This window comes from Ammospiza nelsoni, chromosome 13 (genome assembly GCF_027579445.1).
Source record: "Ammospiza nelsoni isolate bAmmNel1 chromosome 13, bAmmNel1.pri, whole genome shotgun sequence".
Taxonomy (NCBI): domain Eukaryota; kingdom Metazoa; phylum Chordata; class Aves; order Passeriformes; family Passerellidae; genus Ammospiza; species Ammospiza nelsoni.
The window spans coordinates 13,719,899-13,742,121 of NC_080645.1; the positions used below are offsets into that span (position 1 = coordinate 13,719,899).

General features: G+C 39.1%; 1 protein-coding gene across 3 annotated transcripts in view; it reads right to left on the bottom strand.

The window, feature by feature from the left end:
• Positions 1 to 3,014: 3,014 nt before the first annotated feature.
• PHAF1 (phagosome assembly factor 1) overlaps positions 3,015 to 22,223 on the bottom strand; it is a 36,116-nt gene continuing 16,907 nt past the window's right edge. Inside the window, exons 6-18 of one of the 3 annotated variants that reach the window (XR_009419342.1) lie at positions 20,777 to 20,871; positions 18,218 to 18,315; positions 16,565 to 16,677; positions 14,459 to 14,592; positions 13,727 to 13,810; positions 12,948 to 13,030; positions 12,110 to 12,153; positions 10,110 to 10,153; positions 8,709 to 8,767; positions 7,099 to 7,171; positions 6,599 to 6,684; positions 6,216 to 6,475; positions 3,015 to 4,886 (exon numbers count right to left, since the gene is read on the bottom strand). Coding sequence is in view for 2 of the 3 variants with exons in the window: in XM_059481427.1 (XP_059337410.1) it covers positions 6,328 to 6,475; positions 6,599 to 6,684; positions 7,099 to 7,171; positions 8,709 to 8,767; positions 10,110 to 10,153; positions 12,110 to 12,153; positions 12,948 to 13,030; positions 13,727 to 13,810; positions 14,459 to 14,592; positions 16,565 to 16,677; positions 18,218 to 18,315; positions 20,777 to 20,871 (1,061 nt within the window). In the remaining variant the exon portion in view is untranslated. Of the gene's footprint in view, positions 6,476 to 6,598; positions 6,685 to 7,098; positions 7,172 to 8,708; positions 8,768 to 10,109; positions 10,154 to 12,109; positions 12,154 to 12,947; positions 13,031 to 13,726; positions 13,811 to 14,458; positions 14,593 to 16,564; positions 16,678 to 18,217; positions 18,316 to 20,776; positions 20,872 to 22,223 lie in introns of all 3 variants that reach the window. The other 2 variants (XM_059481428.1, XM_059481427.1) reach the window with 2 other exon arrangements.

Below are 22,223 nucleotides of genomic sequence, written 5' to 3' on the forward strand. Positions count from 1 at the left end.
TTTTATTAACTGGCCAATTGAGTGCACCAGTGATACTTGCTATAAATATTTGCTTGGCAATTCTTTTCATGACTAATCCAGGACAAGAAAAGAAAACATTAAAACATCCTAAGTGGGTGCCACCAGTAGCACACAAGGCAAGCAGACTTTCTCAGTATAAACTTCTGACACTAATACAGTACAGTAAGTTTTATGGAGTCCCAAGCATCCACACACAGTCAACTTTTGTTCTTTTTGTACATAAGTAGCCAGATTTGGTCACTGCAATGAGCAGAGTTGGCTTGAGCCCCACATTCAGCACCTCCAAGTACATCTCTGGACACACAAACTGGTAGGGAATGCCAAGATCCATCATTCAGTCAAGCCACTGCAGACTCAGACATCACAAAAAAGAAAGCCAAAGAGGACTCTGAAGGAATTCAGTATTAAAATCTTGTGCTTCCTGTCTGCAGCTTAATTATTCATCTTTCTACATCAGGTTCTCAGAAGCAAACCTCAGCTGCAAACTCCAACAGTACAAAGTAATCAAACAGCTCAGAGAACCTTCACTACATATCAGCACTGAGAACATTCCCTGGGGAGTGCTGAAAGACTCAGATCAGAGAGAAAAGAAGTCAATCCCAAAGCCCAGCATGAAAAACTGCTGATCTCCTGGGCTGTACCTCTTGCAGCTGGACTTGCAAGTCTCAGCAGCCCAGAAAATCTGCCCACCACATTTCCCTAATGATGCCACTAACTGCAGTGACAGTTTTAAAAACCAGTAGAATTTTTAAATACAATTTTTCATTACTTTCTAGGCTTATGATCAGTAAGAAAACCATACTGAGGAATGAGGGGGGAAAGCAAAGAGCAAAGTAAACCCAAAGGAGGAGCACAAGTGAGTCCCTGCAGGAGTGGCAAACAGCTCCCCCACCTTTCCTGGCCAGCCCAATGCTCTCTCCAAACCATTCAGACTCAGCTCATGGATCTTCTCTCTCCCCATCCCTTTCCCAGCCCATCTGTTGACAATCCACGGGCTAAAACCTTGGAAAAAACCCAACACAGGTTTGCAATGGCAGCCTTGTCCCAGGGCGTGCCTGGCCTGGGTGTGAATCAAGGTGTGACAGTGACAAATGGTGTCTACAGCCAGAGAAGCAGAAAAGGGAGGAATAATCTCTGTAACCTCCCTACTTGTGGATGCAGCAGAGCTTACCCAGCAAGGGACAGGGTAAATTCAGAATTTCAGGGCTGCAGCTTTTCTGAGATGAGCAGAGGGGAAAAGGGAATACAGCAAATCAGGCTGGTTTGATAATTTAGTTGATTAGATTGCACATTGCATAATCATGCAGGGCTTTCTGTGATTGGTATTTAAACTAAATGTCTCCCTGAAGGAAAATAATAAAAGAATGAAACTTAAGCACTCAGTGGAATATATATATATATATATATGTAGTGTAGGTGTAAAGCATTAAGGCACTTAAAACCATCTTCCAGAATTGGAATATGCAGTACTTTAAAATAACTAAAGGAGTAAAATATAAAGGGAAATTCATTAATGTATGAAAAAGATAACATTAAACCAGCCAATCCAGAACAAAAGTTACTGTAACAATGGTATCTTACACCACAGTGAGTGCCCAACTCTGCAAACTCCAGCTTACCTTTCCTGCTGTTTCAAGCACTCATTTTTTCCAGATCATGAAGAGAAATGATTTCACCTGTTGGAAAAACAGACATCCCCACAAACACCACAAGAGCTTGGGATGTGAGCTTTGGCAGATAAACATTTTAACAGCGACTTTATTAGTTACAGCAAAAATTCACATAGGCAAAGAAGATGGTATTTAAGTTGCACCAGAGCCCACAAAGGAACATATACACTCCCCACAAAAAATCCTTCATGGGCTCTCCTTTACTAAGCCTATTTTTAATGCTAAAGAGTTACATCTTCAGTAAGATTCAACTTTCATTTCCCCTTGCTTTACTTCAGCCTTACCTTCTCTCTGAAACAACCTGGTTCACATTTTATATGAAAAGAACCACCAGAACTAACCAGTATTTTAACTCCACACACACACACAGTGAGGTATTTATCTCCTACAAGTGCTGTGTCACATTGTGGCTGACAGTCAGGCAGACAGCAGGAGCCTTTGCACTGGTGTAATCAAGGTTAAAAAAAAGGTGTTTATCAGGCAAAAGTTGACACAGAAAAATTGTAACTAGCACAGAATAACGTTTCTTGCATTGTAATATCAAAAATTATTCTGACCACAACCAGCCCATGGGAAATTGTGCCAAATCAGACAACTTGGTCTTTGCCCAAATACTCTGCAGAAAGCAAGCAGAGAGGGCTTGGACACAACATTTCTTTCAAAGAGCCACACTAACTCACACAGGCAGATTTACTTGCAATGTACATTTTGAGCCACCAAACACAGAAACCTAGCAGAAGTTCTGGCTTAAAGTAGTGACTAACAGGTTCTAGCAGCAGGTAGAGAGTCAGTGTGAAGGGGGCAGCAACATCCTTGATTTCCCTCTGAAAACAGCAGCTGGTCCCTCACCTCCAGCCAGCCCCAAAGCAAAGATGAATCACCATCTCCTCGTAGTGCTGAAAGATTTTGTTTTAAACAGGTTGGATGGGAGCTCTGGAATTTGAACGATCATGATCACATGAATCAGTTCTCACACACCATATGAGTAGTCTTTCAGGAAAAAAAAATCTGTTTAGAATTAAAAATGTGGCAGTTCCTGGCAAGAGAAGATTGCTTTTTCTTGTCAGAACTGCATTCTGGGGAACAGAGAGTTCTAGTATAACACAGCAGCACTGCCTGGAACCATCACAGGAGCCCAGGGAGTCCTGGAAGGCTGAAGAACAGGTGAGGAAATGTCAGCTTCACCTCAAAGAAGAGCACAATGATCAGTTTTATCAAGTATAAACAAATGAAATACTGTGGACAGTACTGCAATATTCAAGTTAAACACACACACACAAACTCCTCACCTCTTTACAAAGGAAAACAGCACACATCACAAGGTGATCAATGCACTACATGTTTTATTAAAAATGCAATTGTACTTAACTTTATATCAAACAGTTTTATCACATGAATCCAAAATGGTGGACCAATGCACATGTTACCAACATGCAGGATCTGTATCAAACCACACAGGATTATCACAAGAACAAGGCCACCTGCAAAATGGATCTGATGCAGCCCAAATCTCTCAGTTCCTTTGGGAGGGGGCAGAGCTGGCCCCTTGCCCCCCTGAGCAGCCCTTTGCCCAGAGGAGCTCTTGGTTCAGGTGACCTTTCTCACCCAGCCTCCCTTCCCTCCCTTCCTGCCACACTGCCAGCCTTGCCTTGCCCTCTGCTCCTTCTCTCTTCTGATTTAAACCCACCAACAGTCTCCTCTACCCATTCCTGAACTTCTCATGCCAGCAAGTCCTTAAATGCTCCACAATGCTTCTCTAATGCATCAGCTCAGGAACAGCTTGGCTTAGTCCAAAAAGGAGCAAACAAATCAAAACATCCCAGACAAGAGAGCTGTGAACAGCTGCATTCACAAAGGGTAGGTGAGGAAATCCATTAAAGCAGCTCCACATTGCCTCTCCTGGTGCTTCTTCAGATCTGCCTCTCCCAAAAGTCAAATGCTTTGAGCTCAGCCCAGCAGCACCAGCCAAGATGCAAAATTGCCTTTCATTTTTTGTCTGTGCAGAGAATTTTTCAATACCAAGGGGCTGACCTAGAGCAGTATATGGGTTGTTAAGAGAGAACTGTTAATTACCAATACTATTTTAGTCACTAGGTCTCACCAGAACATGACAAGTGAAGCTGGGAGCCACTGTAGGTATTAAATACCACAGGTTGGCTGCTGCTCCTGTCCTAGGTCTCAGGGCTCATGCTACAGCAGCAGGCCTGACCTCACTCCTCTGAAGAACTTCAACTCAATATGCTTGAGAGCAGGATATTGGTGGCACCTCCATAGCCATCACTCAAATCATCCCATCAAGGATTTATCTCCTCTTGCAGCTTATCTGGAGCCTTTATTAGAAAAGGATGGATTAAAATTAAAGTTAGCATCAGGTTGCTGTCATACTTTAGTAATAGGAATCAGCACACACAGCATCTCAGTTGAGAGAGCACAGAATTCTGTGAGAGGCCCCTGAGGCAGGGCAGGCAGGGTGAGGCTGCACTGCAGCACTGGGGAAGCTGCAGGAGTCCCTTCCCTGTGCCCTGCATTAACCTTGGAGCTGATTCAGGGCACAGAGACTCCCAAAGCTTTTCTATGAAGGAGAATTCACATTTGCAGCTTTCACTGCAGGCATTTCCTCCCTTCTGCTGTGCAATATTCCACTCTTTGAAGCTCAATTGATTTCCATGATCCCCCAAGGGCCCACAGGAGCATAACAATCTCATTTCTGAACACAATGCAGAGCCCACGGTGCTATCAACCACAGTTTAAAGACTTCTCCACTTCAGGGCAAAACCTTACAAAATGCTTTCATGTATCTTTCAAGTTATGTTAGTTACTGTTTCTTTGGAGGACACACTGAACTGGCTATAAAGTCACTATACATTAGTCAGGTACTTCTAATACAATGGCTGAAAAACAGTAAAAAAAAAAGAATTAATTGATAAGAAAACGAAAAGCAAGAACATCCATGATTTTATTACAAAAACACCCAGCAACTGTATTTAACACAAAAACAGTAACTGAGAGTCTCTTTTTATTTTTCTTTCAGTGTACATGCTCATTATTATTCCATTTAATTTACAGAAGGGCTATGTAAAATGAAATTAAAATTAGAGAGGAAACAAAAAGGAAGATTGAGGCATAGAATTTTCTTAGCAAGCAACGATCACAGGAGACAGCACAGATTGAACAGGGATTCAACAGGAGTGACACCTAGGGATAAAGGTAAACAGTAACTTTTTCCTTATCCATTAGATTCTCCATGGGGCTTTTTTGTTTGTTTTTAGCAAAACAGTTTAGAGTATCACAGTATACAGGAAGACTAAATGGCAAAGAACGTCTCACACACACACACACATTTATCCCTGCTACTGGTCCAGGATCCCAAACTTCAGTTAACATTCGATTTCCTATCTCTCATTCATTGATAAACTATACAGGATTACACTGTACATGGAGTTAAAATTACAAAAATGTCATATTTACAAAAATCTGTACACACATAGTAAAACTCACAAAATTGTCATCTATGTATCACAAGTTGCGACACCAAAATATTAAAAATGGGATAAAATTATACATTTCTCTTGTCCATTTTTAAAAAGGGTTCATTATTTCAAAGACAGACCACCTATTTTCTCCCAAATAAGACTGGTAAGAGAACTAGAAACCTAAAGTATCCTCCTGGGATAAAATGTTGCGAGCAGCATCTCCCAACTAGAAAGAAGCCTCTATCCTGTCTGCTGGGGTGGGGTGTGCAGTTAGCATCTATGTACAGAAATGGTGAAACTACAACGAGGATGTCTTTGGCTAAACCTTTGGCATAAATTAAAATCATACATCAAAAGTTACAGAAAAGGTTATCTCGGTGATGGCAGAATTCCAGAATTTCTTTCTGAGATACCATTATATACAGCTTTTCTTTCTCTGAGGAAATAGAGGAGGAATAAAGGATTTTGGAACAGAGGCAAATGAGGCAACATTATTTCTTCGTTAAATTTTTCACTAGTATGAAAAATTGTATCAAATCTTTTCATTAAAACATAATTCAATCATAGAAATAACCCCTTCCAGAATTTTTTTTTCTTTCGAAATTGCATATGAAAAAAATTAGTAAACCAGCCATGACAGAAAAAAATTGTATCAGCATATCAAGTACATATTAGTGCAGGAAGGTGGATAAATTTGATCCACTGTATAAATAAGCTTTATGCGCAGTGTACATTAAATAACCACCACACCCCACTCACACCCAGTACACAGATGCTCCTCAGTGAAGATAAACGTTTATCAAGTAATTAAAGTGTATGTAGTGCAAATGTTACAACCAAGTATTATGCACATGCTACTTGCTTGGTTTAAAGTTACACAAAGATGTGGTGCCTGAAATCATGGACATATATACATCCTTGTCACACTTGGTACAATGTCCTAAGCCACAGAAATACCGAGGTGTTTAGATCTATATATATATACACACACGTTTTCTTAAATTGTGACCACCACATCAATACAGTAACACAAACAGACTAAAATCAATACCTGCTTCCAGATGCTCCAAGGCTCAGAAAGTTTGTGCTTCTAATTCTTGCAGTCATTACGTGCCCCTCTTCCATTTCCCCCTTCTGCCAGCTGAGCAGGAGGGACAGTCTCTTCACGTCTGTGCTGCATAGGATGAGGGCAACGGAGAGGAATAAATGACGGCACAGGCACCTAAGCTGCTTTCCTCCATCAACAGTTCCATGCCCCATGATGAAGGGTTGAGAGAAATTTCCTCTCCACACCACTCCAGGGTGGAAAGGCTTATTGAAAAAAAAAAAAAAAAAATCATAACGTGCTTTCCATATTATAAGTGGCAGCAAATCAAGGCACGCTGTACTAATTCTGTAGCATTGAGATTAGCTGACTTTGCAGGGGATGCTCACTGGGGAAGGTCCGACGTTCTCAACTGGCTGCTGGGCCGTGTGGGGCCATACAGAGTAACAGAAGCTATGTGGTTATTCTGCATCACCTGCAAAAGCACAGCAGGGAAAAGGGAAATTAAACTAAGTGCTACAATAAACAGAAAATCAGAAGTATTAAAATGGTGAATACAGAAGTGATCTGCCTGACAAAAGAAATCCCAACGACAGCAACAAGCTCTTAGCTAGTTCCTAAAAACAGTCTCTTAGATTTCATGACACAACACCATCTGCTCCAACCAACCACATAAATGTATCTCCTGCTAGCACGAGTTCCAGGTGACAAACTTGAAATTTCAGCTTCAACATACAAATGTACAACCTCAGAGAAGAGGTTGCAAAGTTCCCCTATACTAAAATTATACCACTCCCAAGCACTGGCTTTTACTGCCATAGGAAGCCACTCATAGTAATAGCAAACTCATCTTCCCATGCTCAGACAAAAATAAAAGGTTTTTCCTAACCTCAAAGATCATTCGCTGCAGTCCAAAGCAAAAGGTTGACCCAAATGGGTTAGTGTTGTTTGGAGATGATGACCTGAACAGAAAAGAGGGGAAAAAATTTTAAAATGGGAATCTGAGGATCAGGACCATCTTAAGGAGGAATAACTACTCAGCAACATAAGGTGAATTACAGGATCTTTATCATGGCTTTTATCCACAGAAAGTACCTCTACATTATGCAACACCATTGCTAGACTCCAAGTGAGCCAAAGGAAACTCTGGTTGATGCCACAGAGCCATTACTAACACTTGGGGATAAAGTAAAAAAAAAAGCCACTAGTGACCTCTACAGGAAAACTCTCCTGCACTTAACTTGAACAGGAAGAACCCTAAAAAACCCCCAGATACACAGGAAGAGAGAAGCACCATGTTACTGCACATTATTTTTGTGCAAGATCCCATTGTGTCTCCATCTCTACCATATATATTTACTATATATAGTCTATTGTTTATATTAACTAGATACTGTCTATTAATCAACTGGATTTAGCGTGTTAAGAAGATTAATCTATATGATGCTGAAATAGAATAATCTAAGTTTTATTAAACAGCATTTTTCAGGATCTATGTACCACTTTCTTCTAGTTATTTCTGGTATTTTTGGATTGTACATTGACAATTTCTGTTGACTGCAATGCATTTGAGATTACAGCCAAAAAAAAAAAAACCCTAATGAATATTTACCTTTTGTCCTTTCTTGTAAACTGGTCAGTTTTTCAAATTGCATGTCTGAGCCATTTGAGATGTGCTCAGTAAAGCGCTCTCTGGTTGAACTACTCTCTACAACACAGATGGAAGAAATAGAAGGGCTCTATGTCATCACTATTTCACCTTAGCTTTACTTCATTCACATGGCTTCTGCTCTAATCATCTCACTGGCATAACAGGAGTAAAGGGGAACAAAGGGCACAATGAGTAAGGGGGGAAAAAGAAAAAAAATCAAAGTCAAAATCATGTGAAAGTCTGATAAAAATACATTAATTTATCTGAAATTGCTGTGGTATTTGCACAGTACTGATCACTTACACTTGTCCTGAGATAAAAATCATGGTTTCACATCATAAAATGTTAACTCTACAAATAAATAATGCCCATTTAACCCAGTATCCATCTCAATGCCTGCAGAAACACAGGAAATTTAAGGACTATTCTATCTTCAGTCAGCCTGAAGGAACTGTAGAATCACGTATGTTCATAAAAGGCAAGCTTCTTTAGACAGACTGCTGTTGTATATGATATCATGTGCATATAAACTGTGCTATATCATGTCATGTTATTGAAATACTTTTATAAAAACTATAAAAACTCTACACTATTTATTACTCATAAAGAAAGATTTTTCCCACTCTGAGATCTTCTCTGGATTTTGCATTTCAAGGAATTTTGGAAATGCTTTCACTCAGCATGTCAGTTTACTTCCTCTGAGAGCAGCTATCTCATCTTGTTAGTGGCCAAAAACCCCTGAAACTTTAACCAGCAAAGCAGTACAAAAGCAACCAGCACCATAAACATTCTTCATCATCCTCTGTTGTCAACCCAGTCCCTGCCAAGTAAAATAGAGAGATTTTTACCTGTGAAGTACCACTGGCTTCTCTACAGGGTGCCCCAGTAGATCCTGAATACTGTCCCACTGTAAATACAACAATGACTTTGTGTTAACATGAGGCACAATAAAACTCTTTTTTTTTATCTAGGAAGAGTGTCATGCACATTTGTTAGTGACAAACCCATTTGTCAAATAAACTTGAGGTATTCACAAAAGTATTTTGTGACTGGAGCTATATTCAGTAATGGAACTATCCACTGCTAGGGCTAGTAAGTAATCTTAAGGTATATTCTTATTTTTGTCTAAAAACAGTTTGGAATTAGAATTATTAATATAAAAATTTCTATTGGGCTTATAGATAAAGTGTTGCTGGAAAGTCTTGTGGCATTTTAGGGGCACTTCAGAGAGCATAGCAGCTGTGGGAAGCTTCAACAAAATATCCTCTTGCACACATTTGCAGAGAGGAAAAATAGCCCCACTGCTACCTCTCCCATAAGTCTTTCCTTAATTTAAGCAACAATATTGGAGAAGAGGAAAGCTGCACTATTTAATGACTGGGAAGTGTCCAACAGTTTTCCTCACTTGAACCAGACTCCAAGAAGCTGCAGTTTCACACACAAGACTGAAGTAAGTCAAAGCATTGAAGGGAGTAGGTTAATTCAAGTCAAAAAGCATAGAATGGCATCTTCCAGATTGCTGACTCCAATTTTTCTTCCCAGTATGGGAGCCACAATTCACCAAGGAAAGCCTTCATTTGGCACCCCAGGAACCAAGAGAGCAGCAGTGACCCTGGCTGAATGCTGACTGCAGAGACACTGATGAACAGTTTTTGAGAAGTTTTTCAACTTAATGCAGCTGTCAAATATGCAGCAGCACCTGCCCAGCTGGGAAGTTCATTTAGGTGGAAAGGCTGTGGAGTGTTCAAGGAGTCTGCTGTCATCAGGAGATGTCACACTGGCAGTGACATTTTTAAAGGCTGCTGCCTAAGAAACATCCCATTACTGGTGCCCTTAGAAGAAAGTGGAAGGGCATTGAACTCTCCTGTTCAACATGCCATGTCTTCAAGAGCTATGCTTAGTACAGTAGCTCTGTGAGAATTTTGCTTAGGAACATGTCTCCAGCTAACATTACTGCTGTTTTCCCCTATCATTTATTTCACTATTTCTACCTATAGCTGTGTTAAAGCTATGCCATAATGTAGTAATTTAGTTTACTTGAAGAGTGTTATTACAAATGAATTCAATCATTTAACATACCAAAATATTTAAAACACAAGATACACACTAACTTTTGGCCTTCTACTATTCCACTTTAAAACAGCATGATACCACTGCTGTAATTTCCTTGAAGTGTGTTGTAAAGTTGGCATGAATAATTTAGATGGTTTAAGAAAATTAGGAAAACACTCAGTTCTGCACAGGCTTACCTTGCTGTATGTTGTACACGTTTCTGTCTGTGAATCAGCACTATCTATGAAACAAAAACAGAAAAGCTTTTATAGCTTAAGCTTGAACAGCCCCCTACATAATCCTTTATTCTGGCATGTTAATTCAGATAGCAGGAGACACAGGAGCATTAGATCAGGTCATATACAAATTTACCAGCATTCACTAGCAATCAGAATTGTCAGTAACACTGACTAAATGCCAGTTAAGATGATAAAGCAAACCTCCCTATTTACAGCAAGTCCCAACTTTAAGATTATAAAAGTTTAAGCTTTAATCTCAGATGGAAGAACACCACTGTAGAAGAAACCCCATCTCTTTGCACTAAGCTAACAAGCCTAGCACAGCCACTCCTGGAGGTAACATGATGTGCCACTCATTAATTCCAAAACACTCCACTGCACTTGGAAGGAAAGCTGGCTAAAAGTGACATCTGGGGACTCAGGAGCTGGCAGGCCTGAGATCAGTGAAAACATCACTCTTCCACAATAAAGATGGCAGAGAGCTTGGGAATCACAGCCTACCTATTAAAAAATAAAAGGACAGCATTGCATTTACAATTACAGCCTTTAAACAGAAACTCTTTGCTGGTGGTTTCAAATACTTTCATACATATCTTACACACATATATTTGGGTACTCCTAAATACTGAAAGCTTGTTCCCAAAACAGTGGGAATGGACCTAGACATTAAAATGTCAAACAGAGCTTTCAGTCAAGTTAAAGACTGAAAAAAGTCTTTAAAGTTTGCTCCTCTGTATTTTTCCCTCTCTAAACATTCTCTCTTTGTGCTGAGAGTTCAGTGTCTCTGCAACTTGAACTCTAGCTCTTAATTTATCATCTGAACTTGAAGCACAAAAGGGAACTAATAAAACTGCATCAGACACTGCCACCAGAGGGAAGAAGATGGGCTCTTCAAAACTGTTATAACATCTGTTCACAACTTGTAGCATGTCCTGGGCATAAGCTAGAGGCCAGAAAAGCTGGTTAGAAATGCCAAATAGAGAGACACATTAGGAATAAACTCATAATGCTACTTGAGGTAAATAAAATTAATCACAAATTAATGCTTTGAAGTACAATAACCTAAGGGAAATAATTTTAGAAGTGAGGATTTTCATGCTCATTCTCTTGGCTGAAGTACAAATCAACTTTCATGTAAGCCTGTATACACAAACATTGTTTTTCCAGGTTTTTAATCCTCCATATGCTCAAACTGCTGTGACAGCCACAGGAGGATTGCACTTCACACAGCAAGCAAAGTGCTTGCAGTAAATACCAATCACAATGAGGAAAACATCCCTGGCCAAAACCTAAGCAGCATCTGGCATTCCCTGGATAATCCAAATACCTTCCCAGCACACCTTTTTTCTTATGTTGAAGAAGTCTACTTTGATCACTGTGATCTTCAGACAGGGCTCCCCTACTTTGCTGAGATTAGTTACTGCACAGAGCTGGGAATATCTTAGTACCTTGCCAAATCAGCACTACTGATTATAGAGTTATTTTTTAATAGATTTATAGATTTATTTTCAAGTGAACACAGACATACTTTATCTGTAGCACACAGAGCCAACATATCTGGACATTTATTTTCATTCCCAGATAAACCAGATTATATTAAATACCAGTGCACTGGACAGATGAGCTCAGACTAACACTGCCTTACAGATTTTGAGCCTCCAGGTACAAGGTAATTGATTTTAGCAGAGCAGCAGCATTACAGGATATTGTGATGTTGCAGCTAAATATTTGCATGATCCAAGTAAGTGAAGAGGTAGTGTAAGTAAAATCAGAAAACTGCTACTTTGCCCTGAAGTGTCTTTTCCACTTAAACAGAAACCTAATCCCAAAACTTCCTCTCTGTCTCAATGACTGTCACTGTTAGCATCCTCTGACAATGAAGGACAATTAGAGAGTGATCCCAGCTCCCCTTGGAGCCCTCTGTGCCCCCTGCAGCAGGACAGCAGGGAAATGCTCACCTCTCTTAATGACGAGTGGAATCTTGAATTCACAGCGATGGTAACTAGAAAGTGAAAATTGTAAAAGCTATTAGAGAACAGAGAAGCCAAGAAACTGCACAGCCACACACTTACAGCTCTTAATAATCCCTTTCATGAAAAGCCATATCAATAATAAAATGAAAGTGATGATCTATGATAGCAGATTATGTTCTCAGTTAGATTTTCTACATCAAAAAAGGCAGCAGCGTGGGAATGGCCTAATGCAATTCTTTAGAGGACACAAGAAGTCCTTTAGCATCAATTACTCTATTGTTACATTATTGTTACTCTGTTGTTACACAGAGTGGATGGAGAAATACTTAGCTATGAAACAGCACTATAGATTTCTCTGTCATTAACTGCTTTTATCAGGCATCCAATCACTAATTCATAATCCTCCTCTAAAGAGTTTACACTTAGAAAGTATTGAAAATATGTTCAGAAAATGAGATTTTTTAATTACTAATTGAAATCATGTTAGGAAGAAAACAGCAATGTAGCTACCAGAAAATGGGCACTCTGGCTAATACAAAGTTGTCCTCTATCAAGAGTTTGCACATCACACCTGGACCAAGACCTACATTATCTCATTCACTGCTTTAAGACATACTTGCCAGTAAATATAAAGGCATTTAATAGTAAAAAGAAAATACTACAAAAAAAAAAAAAAAGTTACTAATGATGTCTGCAACCTACACAGGTTCCTAGATACATCAAAGAGACTTAGAAAGTATATTGTAATTCTATAAAGAGAATGTAAGATTTCCTTTTCAGTTGTTTTAATGTACTCTTTAATAGATGAGTACTGTACACTCACATGTTAAAGTTGTAATGACCAGGATAATTTGTATGCAGGACAAATTTCTTCACCTTGTGAGTGTTTGCATCAAAGAGAATATCCTGTTGAAGACAAAAAACAAGATGAAGCAATTTGGGTAAGAAAGGGTGTTCCCTAAACCAACCTGAGAGTATTTAAAATAGCCCCTATATAGAGTGACATACATTTATCTCACTGAAACTGAATCAAATTATGAAAAGTAGTATTTGAAAATAAGACTATTTGTAAATTCAAATAACACATTTCCTCCAGCACTCAATCACAACTGCAGCTTCATCTGCTAATGTTGGCAAGTTTTCTGAGGAGGTCCTGTTTTTCTGCATATTATTTACAGTAATGTAAACTAAAGCAAAACAGCTGTAAGAAGAAAAATGAAGATTTAACTACACCCCACAGCTCAGCAAGCTTTCACAACTGATGCTATGGCACACTTGCCTCAGTTCTGTGGGACAGGGGCATGGATCTCAGGAACAAGAACTAGTTACCTATGCATCAGCTACTACAGAAAAAGGAGAAAACCTAAGAGGCTGCTAAAGTGCAAAGAACCCTCCATCCACTGGTGGAGATAAAATGCTGCTGATTAAATTTGTAAGTGTTAAAGCAAAGTCAAGTGAAGCTTTTCATATCCAGAGATTCCTAAGGCAGCAATCAAGAGCTTTGCAGCCTCTCATTTCCCACAGACTTTAGCCTCCTGAAAGGATTGCTGTGTAACTAAACCAGAAGTTTACATGAATTGTTCAGGGAAGCTTTCCACTCACCACTCCAAGTGTGAAATAATTGAAGAAGTAGTCATTGCACTTTGATGGGACCTGCTTGTGGGGCGAGGGCGAATGGATTTTCATCTGCAAGAAATACACTTTTCAGATGCATGCAATAATGGTTAAAGATGAATACCTTTAATAACAACTCTACATTCAAACAAATTGCTATAATCTCATTTGAAACCTTTGTTCAACTAAGGATGATACTGTGCTTCATGACAGGACCACCACCTGCTTGCAGCAGGCACAGTATCACATCAGCTATTTCAGTTATCATAATTAAAGGTTTACTTACATTATTAAAAGGTCATAATTAAATCATAATTAAAAGGTTTACTTAGATTATGCTGTGTAAAAGCATTAGGAAAAGATCAAAGTGTATACTGAGGTTATTTTACATACACTATAAGTGAAAAAAATAGGCAGCACACACTTGCTAAGGCACATTTGGGATACAAAAGCACTCCCATTTGTAACTATTCTTAATCCAGTTAACATTAAATTTATTTTAAAAATCAAATTGTGTAAACAGATTTGCATCAATTTAGATTTTAAAAAAAGCTTCTTAAAGCCTATTACATAATGGTTCAGCCTGGTCTATCATGTCAAGTAATATGCTGAGCACTTGTAATTTGTGCTACATGGAAGTTCAACTTCACTGACCTTGCCAAACACAAGCACTATGATGAGACCAATGAACAAAGTCTGTGCCTGAATGAATTCCCTCACCTTGTCTTCAGACTTGTAGAAGACTTTGTGTGGAGAGCCCAAGGTGCTGAGCACATCCTGGCAGGAATCACCGAAGTACACGCAGCGCTCGAATACCCGCATCTTGGCATCAGCTAAAACACCTGGGCCACAGCCTGAGGAACAGAAAACAGCTCTACATCCATCCCTCCTGATCACAGATACATCACTAAATCAACACTAAAAGGTTAGCATCATTCCTCTATTTATCACAAACCAAACAGCTGCATTCCTCAGACAACAGTGCCAAACTAAATTTAACCATTTACTTTGCAGCAGCGCAAATATTTCTTATCAGAGCAGTGCGTGTGCTGATTGTTGCATGGTTCCCCATTTCCACCTCCAATTTCAGCCATATTACCTTCACTTCCTTGCCATTCACATGGACATGACTTGGTTTCCCAGCCCATCTCAATTTGATCAGCTAGCTATTAGCAGTAAATAGCAGGAATTATTTCTATCCCTAGAATATTCTACTTTAGCAGCTAGAGATTTACCTCCAGCTAAAATCATCAAGTGCATGAAGTGAAATCCCTCACCCACATAACTATCACAAAACACACATTCTTTACTCAAGATTCCCATAACTTACTAAATCAATAGCAAGTATATCCCTGTGCAAACAACATTAAAGCAGATCTTATTGAATAGCCATTACACAGATGAATTGCTGACAAATGTTACCAGATTTGAGGAAATGGAAAGATGTTGCAGTGTGTGAGCCCACTCGATTTCAGGAATGCAGCATCTTACATTTACAAGAATGCAAGGACACATATGCAGCAGTTACTGCAAAGCACAGGATGTGCTCTAAATACACACTTAGCTTTCCTCACTATGCATTATTTATGTAGCTAGTTACCCACTAAAATAAATCAGAAAATCCAATTCACTCATCCTTGATTTCTTAAGCAACAGTAACTTCAAAATAATACACAGGCAGAGAAACTTGAGCTAGAACAGGTGTGTAATATATTTTACAAGAGTTTCTACAAACTTTGCAAGATAAGAACAGAACGTGTCCAAATTGCCTCTGTGCAAGTTTGTCTGAACAGTGATATTTTAATAATTATTTTACTCATTAACAATATTTCCTTTAAACTGCATGCATATACATTTTTAACAAAACTTGACACTATACATGTCCAAAATCATTTACATAATTATGATGCTACAGCTAACTCCTTCCCTAGTACATGAGGCAATATGTTCTCTACACTAGACAGCTCTACCTCTGTAATAAGAGATGCAAAGTAGGTTGAAAATATCTGCTCCTTTTTTACTCTTCATCTATAATTTTCTTTTTTCAACTTTTGCATATTGTGGGTGTATTCCAAATGTTTCCTCAATATACGTAGAGCTAGCAATCAGGACAGGTGAAAAGCTGAGCCTCCTAATGAAAATTGTTAAAAATTGTTTTTCTTAAAAACACTGTCAAGTCTCAAGTTATGGTAACTGAACAAGACTCCTTTGCAGCTGTTAAATCTGCCCTAATTTCTAAGCACCCTCCCATCTCTGAAAGCACATAAAAAAAAGAGATTCATCAGCCTCTCTTCACTTTCACCACTGTCTCCTACAATAAATGAAAACAGAACTGAATGGGAATTGCAGTTTAATGCTGCAGCATTAATGTAGTCACTTGCTAGCACTTTAAAAAGCCTTCCAGATTTAATCACAAGAATAGCAACACCATACAGCTCCCTGGAATGTCAGAAAAAGCATATGTACACAAGCTTTCTTGGTTTGTCATGGGTTTTTTTAGTGATGCACTGAGAACAGTGATCTGTTTTCTTCTACATACATCTGGAGACAAATTCCATTTCTGCACACATATTCTAAGAACTCAGAACATGTGAGGGCTCCAGTTCCCAGTAATTTCTCCAGAGTCAGGAAAAAGCAGGATTGAGCAGGTTCTTCTTCAAACAGATTTAACTGGGTTTTGTTCCAATAATTCAAAGTAAAGTAGATAGAACAGTTTGAAATCCCTTACTAAATCACTACAAATAACCTGTGCTTAATTTACACAGGTTTATACCCTTATTTCCCTGAGGGGAACAAGCAGAGCAATGTTCTGAGTTTCTCCAGTACCTGCAGTGAGGAGGCGAAGCCGCAAACCTGAGGGTCCAGTTCCATCGCGCAGAACATCAACGTTCTCAGCATACACATTCCCAAGGAAACAGCTGAGAGGCATCAAGGGAGCCCTGAAACCAATCAAACAAAATGTGCACAGGATTTGCTTCACCTTCAAATTTTCCTCTAACCAGCTGCTACCAGTTCACTGGAACAGAGCACATTAATTTTGACAAAGCTACATGTAACAGAGACTGAAGATTAAAAGTTTTATTAAACAGAAGGATCAGAAAGCATGGGGGAAAAGAAGAGGAACAAGTCAGCACTCAAATGCAAGATCTTTACCATTCATGCTAATAACCAGCAAGTTTCAAAGACTCCAGGAATTAAGGAATTATAGAAACTGTACCTAGCCTTTGGATATCACCTATGAGGAAATGTCAGCTCAGATTTCTCTCAGGGAAAATGAAATTGTGGAGTGTTTAGAGCTAACTTTCACCCACATGCAGCAAAAGAGCTTTCTCTGCGATGCTCCCACTGCTCTTGGGAAGCTACTGCATAGCCCAAAACATGAAATCAGTTTGTGCAGGTACACCCAAGGTACCTGTGCTTCTTTACTTGGGAAGTTCTCAATTTAATTCAACACCAACATTATTTTAGAAAATAATCACGGTCCCAAGTGAGATATTTTTAATTGAAAGGCATATTTTCTGTATATCAACTTGTATGTGCTCCCTAAAATTCCCTGTTCTTATGTTCCTCCTCTGGGTGAATGACAAGCTAGAAGTTGGGCTTTGAGCTCTCTCTTACACACACAACAGAGCCCCATGCAACAATCATGCTTTCACTAAAGCTCACCATATCACAGATGGGAACAGACAACAGCACTTTTCTCAAGTGCACTTATTTCTAATTAAGAGACAATGTCTGCATAAACTAAGCTCCCTCCCTTCTGAGCAGTGTTTATCTCCTGGCCTTAAAACTCAACTGTCTCTCTGAGAAAAATACCCTCTTATCAGTTTGGGTATTTCTAAGATTAGGGATCTCGGAATCCCAGAATGATTTGGGTTGGAAAGGACCCTAAAGAACACCAAATTCTAGCCCTCTGCCATGGACAGAGACTGCTTCCCCTAGGCCAGGTTGCTCAAAGTCCCATCCAGCCTGGCCTTTAAGATAATAAGCTCAGTCAGGTATCTGCAAATACATTGAACATATGACAGATTATGCATATGGCATAGTTTATTAATTTTGTTTAGTAAGAGAATGTAAGACTCTTAATAGGGCCCTGCCATGACATACATATTCTCAATACCCTACAAGCTTACAGACTGCCTACACCAAGTTTGATTTGCATAGGAAGAGGTCATCAGCACAAACAAAATCTAGAGGAAGAATAGCCTTAACATGGTGTTACTAAATTCACAATGTTCCCTACTTTAATTCATTTTCAGGTCAATTGAACTTGCCTACTACAGCTGAACCAAGCTCATATTACAGGAACATAAATCAAACCAATGTTTCATTATAAGGGCTGAGGACAACACCTACAGAAATCCGAATTATCTAAAGGCATTCTGAAGATCCAAAGTGAACTAAAAAAATATACTATTCTATTTAGCAATAGCAAAGCACTAAATATATGAGGGAAAGAGCAGGAGCAGCTGCACATACTTGGTGTCCTGCAGGCTGTTCCCACTGTAGATGTACATGCGTTTCACAGTCGCGCCGTGTGGGATTTGCAGAGAGGCCAGACCATGGGCAAAGTTAGGCTGGGGAAACACAAAATCACTCTTGTTATACACCACAGCAGACACCTCAGCTTCAGAAGACACTTCAGGTCAGAAATTGCTTTAGAGATGCTGTATATGCTTACCAATTCAAGCAAGTCTCTAGCAAAAGACAAGGGGGCAAAATAACAGAAAACCCAAGCTTCTAGGTGGTGTTTCTATTCCACCACTCCCGGATTCCTGAGCTGGGGTGAAACACCCAGCATGTTCATTCATCAAAAGATGCCACTAGTCTGACAATTAGTCACTGTGTGAACTGAGAATTCAAGTCTTTCCTTGGTTTCATCAGGGGCAGCTAGCAATTTTCAAGTATTTGTACTGATACACTGTTGTATTTAAGGTCTAAGAAATCATCTGTCTTAAAGGAAAACTTCCCTTTTTTGTCTCCCACTGCATTAATTTCTGCCTTTTAACATTTTTGCTGGTTCCCAAGATGCTTTATCTGATGAACAGAAGCTTGTTCATTAAATAGATTTTCCATTCTCCTTATCACCACATTCTTACACATACTGTTTTGACAGGGATTTGAGTGCTCTCATCAAATAGAAAGCATGTTAAAGAAGTCAGATTGACTCTTACTGCACTACAAGAAGGAATTTCTTTCAATTCTGAATGTGACAGGACATTCAAGACCAGTAACATACTTTGCTGTCACCAGACAGAAAAAAACCCTATCTTTGTCACAAGCAGTCAACAAAAACAAGATGCACAATATGCAAACTATTACCTGGTCTACTTTAGCAGGCATCACATAAGGTAAACACACACACAAAAAATTCTTAGGAAAAACATTAACCTAGAACAATAACTTTCAATGCTGTATATATTAAGAAAGGAACCTCCATTACCCAGCAAATCTAGAGATGTCCCAATTTCAATTCTCATCCTGAATTTGCCGAGAATATTAATACCTTTTGCTTCTTAAAGAACATGAAACTACAGATTATTGAAGCGAGCAAAGGTTTTCATGTTCTCCTCACCTGCAGCTTGTTTCCAACTATACAATAAACTCCAAAGTTTTCTTCATAGTTTTTCCATTTCCATAAGCAGAAGATTATACTGCTTTGCTAAGTAGCTTAGCATTCTTATACCATCTTCCCTGAACTTGACAGATTCAAATTTGACTTCCCTCTGCAATCTTTTCTAATGTTCCTCTCTAAAAACTTTCACAAAGACTTGTCTTCCCTGTGGACTGTTTCATACTGCTATGTTTTCAAAACAATCCTACTTTTACCTGTTCCTGGGGAGACTTTGGCATTACACTCTTTGCAAAGAACATTTTACTAACCTCACTAGAGCAGCTGAATGAGACACTTGGAGAATGCAAAATTACTTTCTCCACTGTTCCATCAGTTTGATTTTAACATCTTTTAGGTAGTCCTGCAAGGAGCAGGGAGTAGGTCTCAATGATGCTCCTACAGGTTCCTTCCAACTTGAGATATTTTATGATCTTTTCAAATCTTTGGTGAAACAATTTACTTCCTCAGTAGTTTGGCTATTTCATTCACCAATGCCCTGGGAACTCTTGCATGAAAAGAAGCAGGACTACTCTTTTTGTTTGCCTTATTAGGCTTCTATTCACCTTGCAATCTGAAACCCAACTGACCTCCACTGCTGCTGAACAATAACTTCCCCTGGTTACCCCCTGTGACATGTCAACCACAGCCACTAAAGCACTAAGCTGTGACAAAGAACATGTGTCATTATGTGGGTTGTTTTCTTCTTTGTTTTGGCTCTTTATATGCTCCTTTATTTTAATGCTTTTTAACTGGTCAATGCAGATTATACAACTGAGAGCATTTCCATCTTCACACAAACCAAGTTACACATAATTTTCATTAGTACAGAAGGAAACCACAGAGGACCTGATCTTGTTTCCACTTTAGACGGGAATTTCCAAAGATTTCAGAGAATGCAGTAATGCATTTAATTATTCAGTAACTCATCCAAACATTTGGTGAATATGCAAACAGGCATTACAAATAAAACTCATTCATTTGGCTTGCTAGAAGCACTCATACTGAAGGGTACTTAAAGAAGAAAATGTGTTTTATGAAGTCTATCCTACTTTAGTTGTATAATCACTTCAATGAGATTCAAAAATATCTGATAAAAGAACAGCCTCCCAGTAGATTACTTAATATTTATGTATTTGCATAGACAGCACTCATATTTTTAGACAACTCCTTTTACCAACAGAATTGCTAGTCCCAGTTCATGATGCAAGCAAAACCCCTAATCACACGCCTTTTGTCAACAGGAAGTAAATTTTTAACTTTGAGATGGTTACACAGCATTAATAAGAACACAACAGAGGAGTTCAATTCCTTCCAAATTACTGGTTTCTTTTGTTTGCAAAAGACAGCAAGACACAATGTAGGTGATACTCTGCAAGTACCATGGAGGCAAAAACACCATCCATTAACTAAGAATGATTGCTGACCTCATATTTCGGGGTTTCAGTCCAGGAGTCCAACTGAAAAGAAAACGACAGTCCTCTGAAATTGAGGTGAAAGAGTTGCTCAGCTGAGTTATACACTAGAAGGGAAAAGAAAGTAAAAACACAGTTAGCAAAATAATCTAAGACTTCTCCAGTTCATATCTAACAGCACCTTCATCACCTCAATGAATCTCAGAATGCAGGAGGAACACAATTACACTGGACAGTAACAGTTTGCTTTTAATTTCATGCAGTAAAAATACAGCAATAAGAGAAACCATAGATTCATTGAAGTTGCCTCTGCAAGCCTGGAGGCACTAACCCATCCCTAACAATACAATTATACAACATGACACAATCAATTATACCTTAATATCTCTAAGGTAGTTTAAGTAGCCACTGTTGGTACAGAACAATTCTGTTCATTGTTATGTAAAACATTGTACAGTGTTAGCCAGAAAGGCTTTGAGAGAGATGTGCACAAACACTGATAACTTCCTCTTTCACACATGGGGAGTTCAAAGGAGAGCTCACCCTATGACCTGCATTCCCACCTCTCTCCCCAGGAGGAGCTCCCATGCCCCAGTCAGCTCCTGCATTCCCGGGTAACACTGACACAGCCCACGGAGGAAATGCTTCAGACACACAGGTCCTAGGCCATTTACAATGATAATTAAAAATAGCATCACCAGAAACAGCAGCCAGCCAGTCAGCTCCCACAAAGAGCACTAATAAATTAGAGCACGCACAGACTTCCAGCTGTCACCACATCACGAGATGTCCTGATTCACTGCAATCAATTGCACAACATCAACTATGAAAACAATAAATGTCGTCCCAGCACTTACTCTAACAAGACACACTGTTTTCTGAGACTGTGGAAAGATTAAAAAATAATCCCAAAAGTCTGAGAGCTTGGGAACTGTTTTAGGATTGATTTTATAAACTCCAACCTGTGCCCAGTAGCCACTGGGGGAACAGAGTGTTCTTGTAACACACAGGATCTGACAGCTTGAAAACACCAGAGGCTTAAAACAATAAAGAAACCCTCTAAAAGAGAAGCTGCTTTCTTCCACTTTACCAAAGGAATACCAAAGGCTCAAAATTCCCTTTTTTCTTACAATGTTATATTTAAAATGACATAGCATAGAGAGAAAATGCATATAAAGAAATATTTTATTCCCTCCCTCCCACAATGTCTTTCAAATGTTCAACTTAAAAGACGTATCACAGGGTATCTGGACAATGCCAGGCCACCCAGGATAGAAAACATAATAGTTGAGCAATAAGCATTAAACTTTCAAAAGTTATCATTTGCCTTTTCTACAGAATGTGCTGGCTAAGAGTCTTTTCCATGCTTGTCACTGAAAGGAAAACGTGTGGAGAGAGGGAAATGTTTTGATCGGCAGGAAAATTATACAAATCTCTCTCATGTGATAAATTATGATAC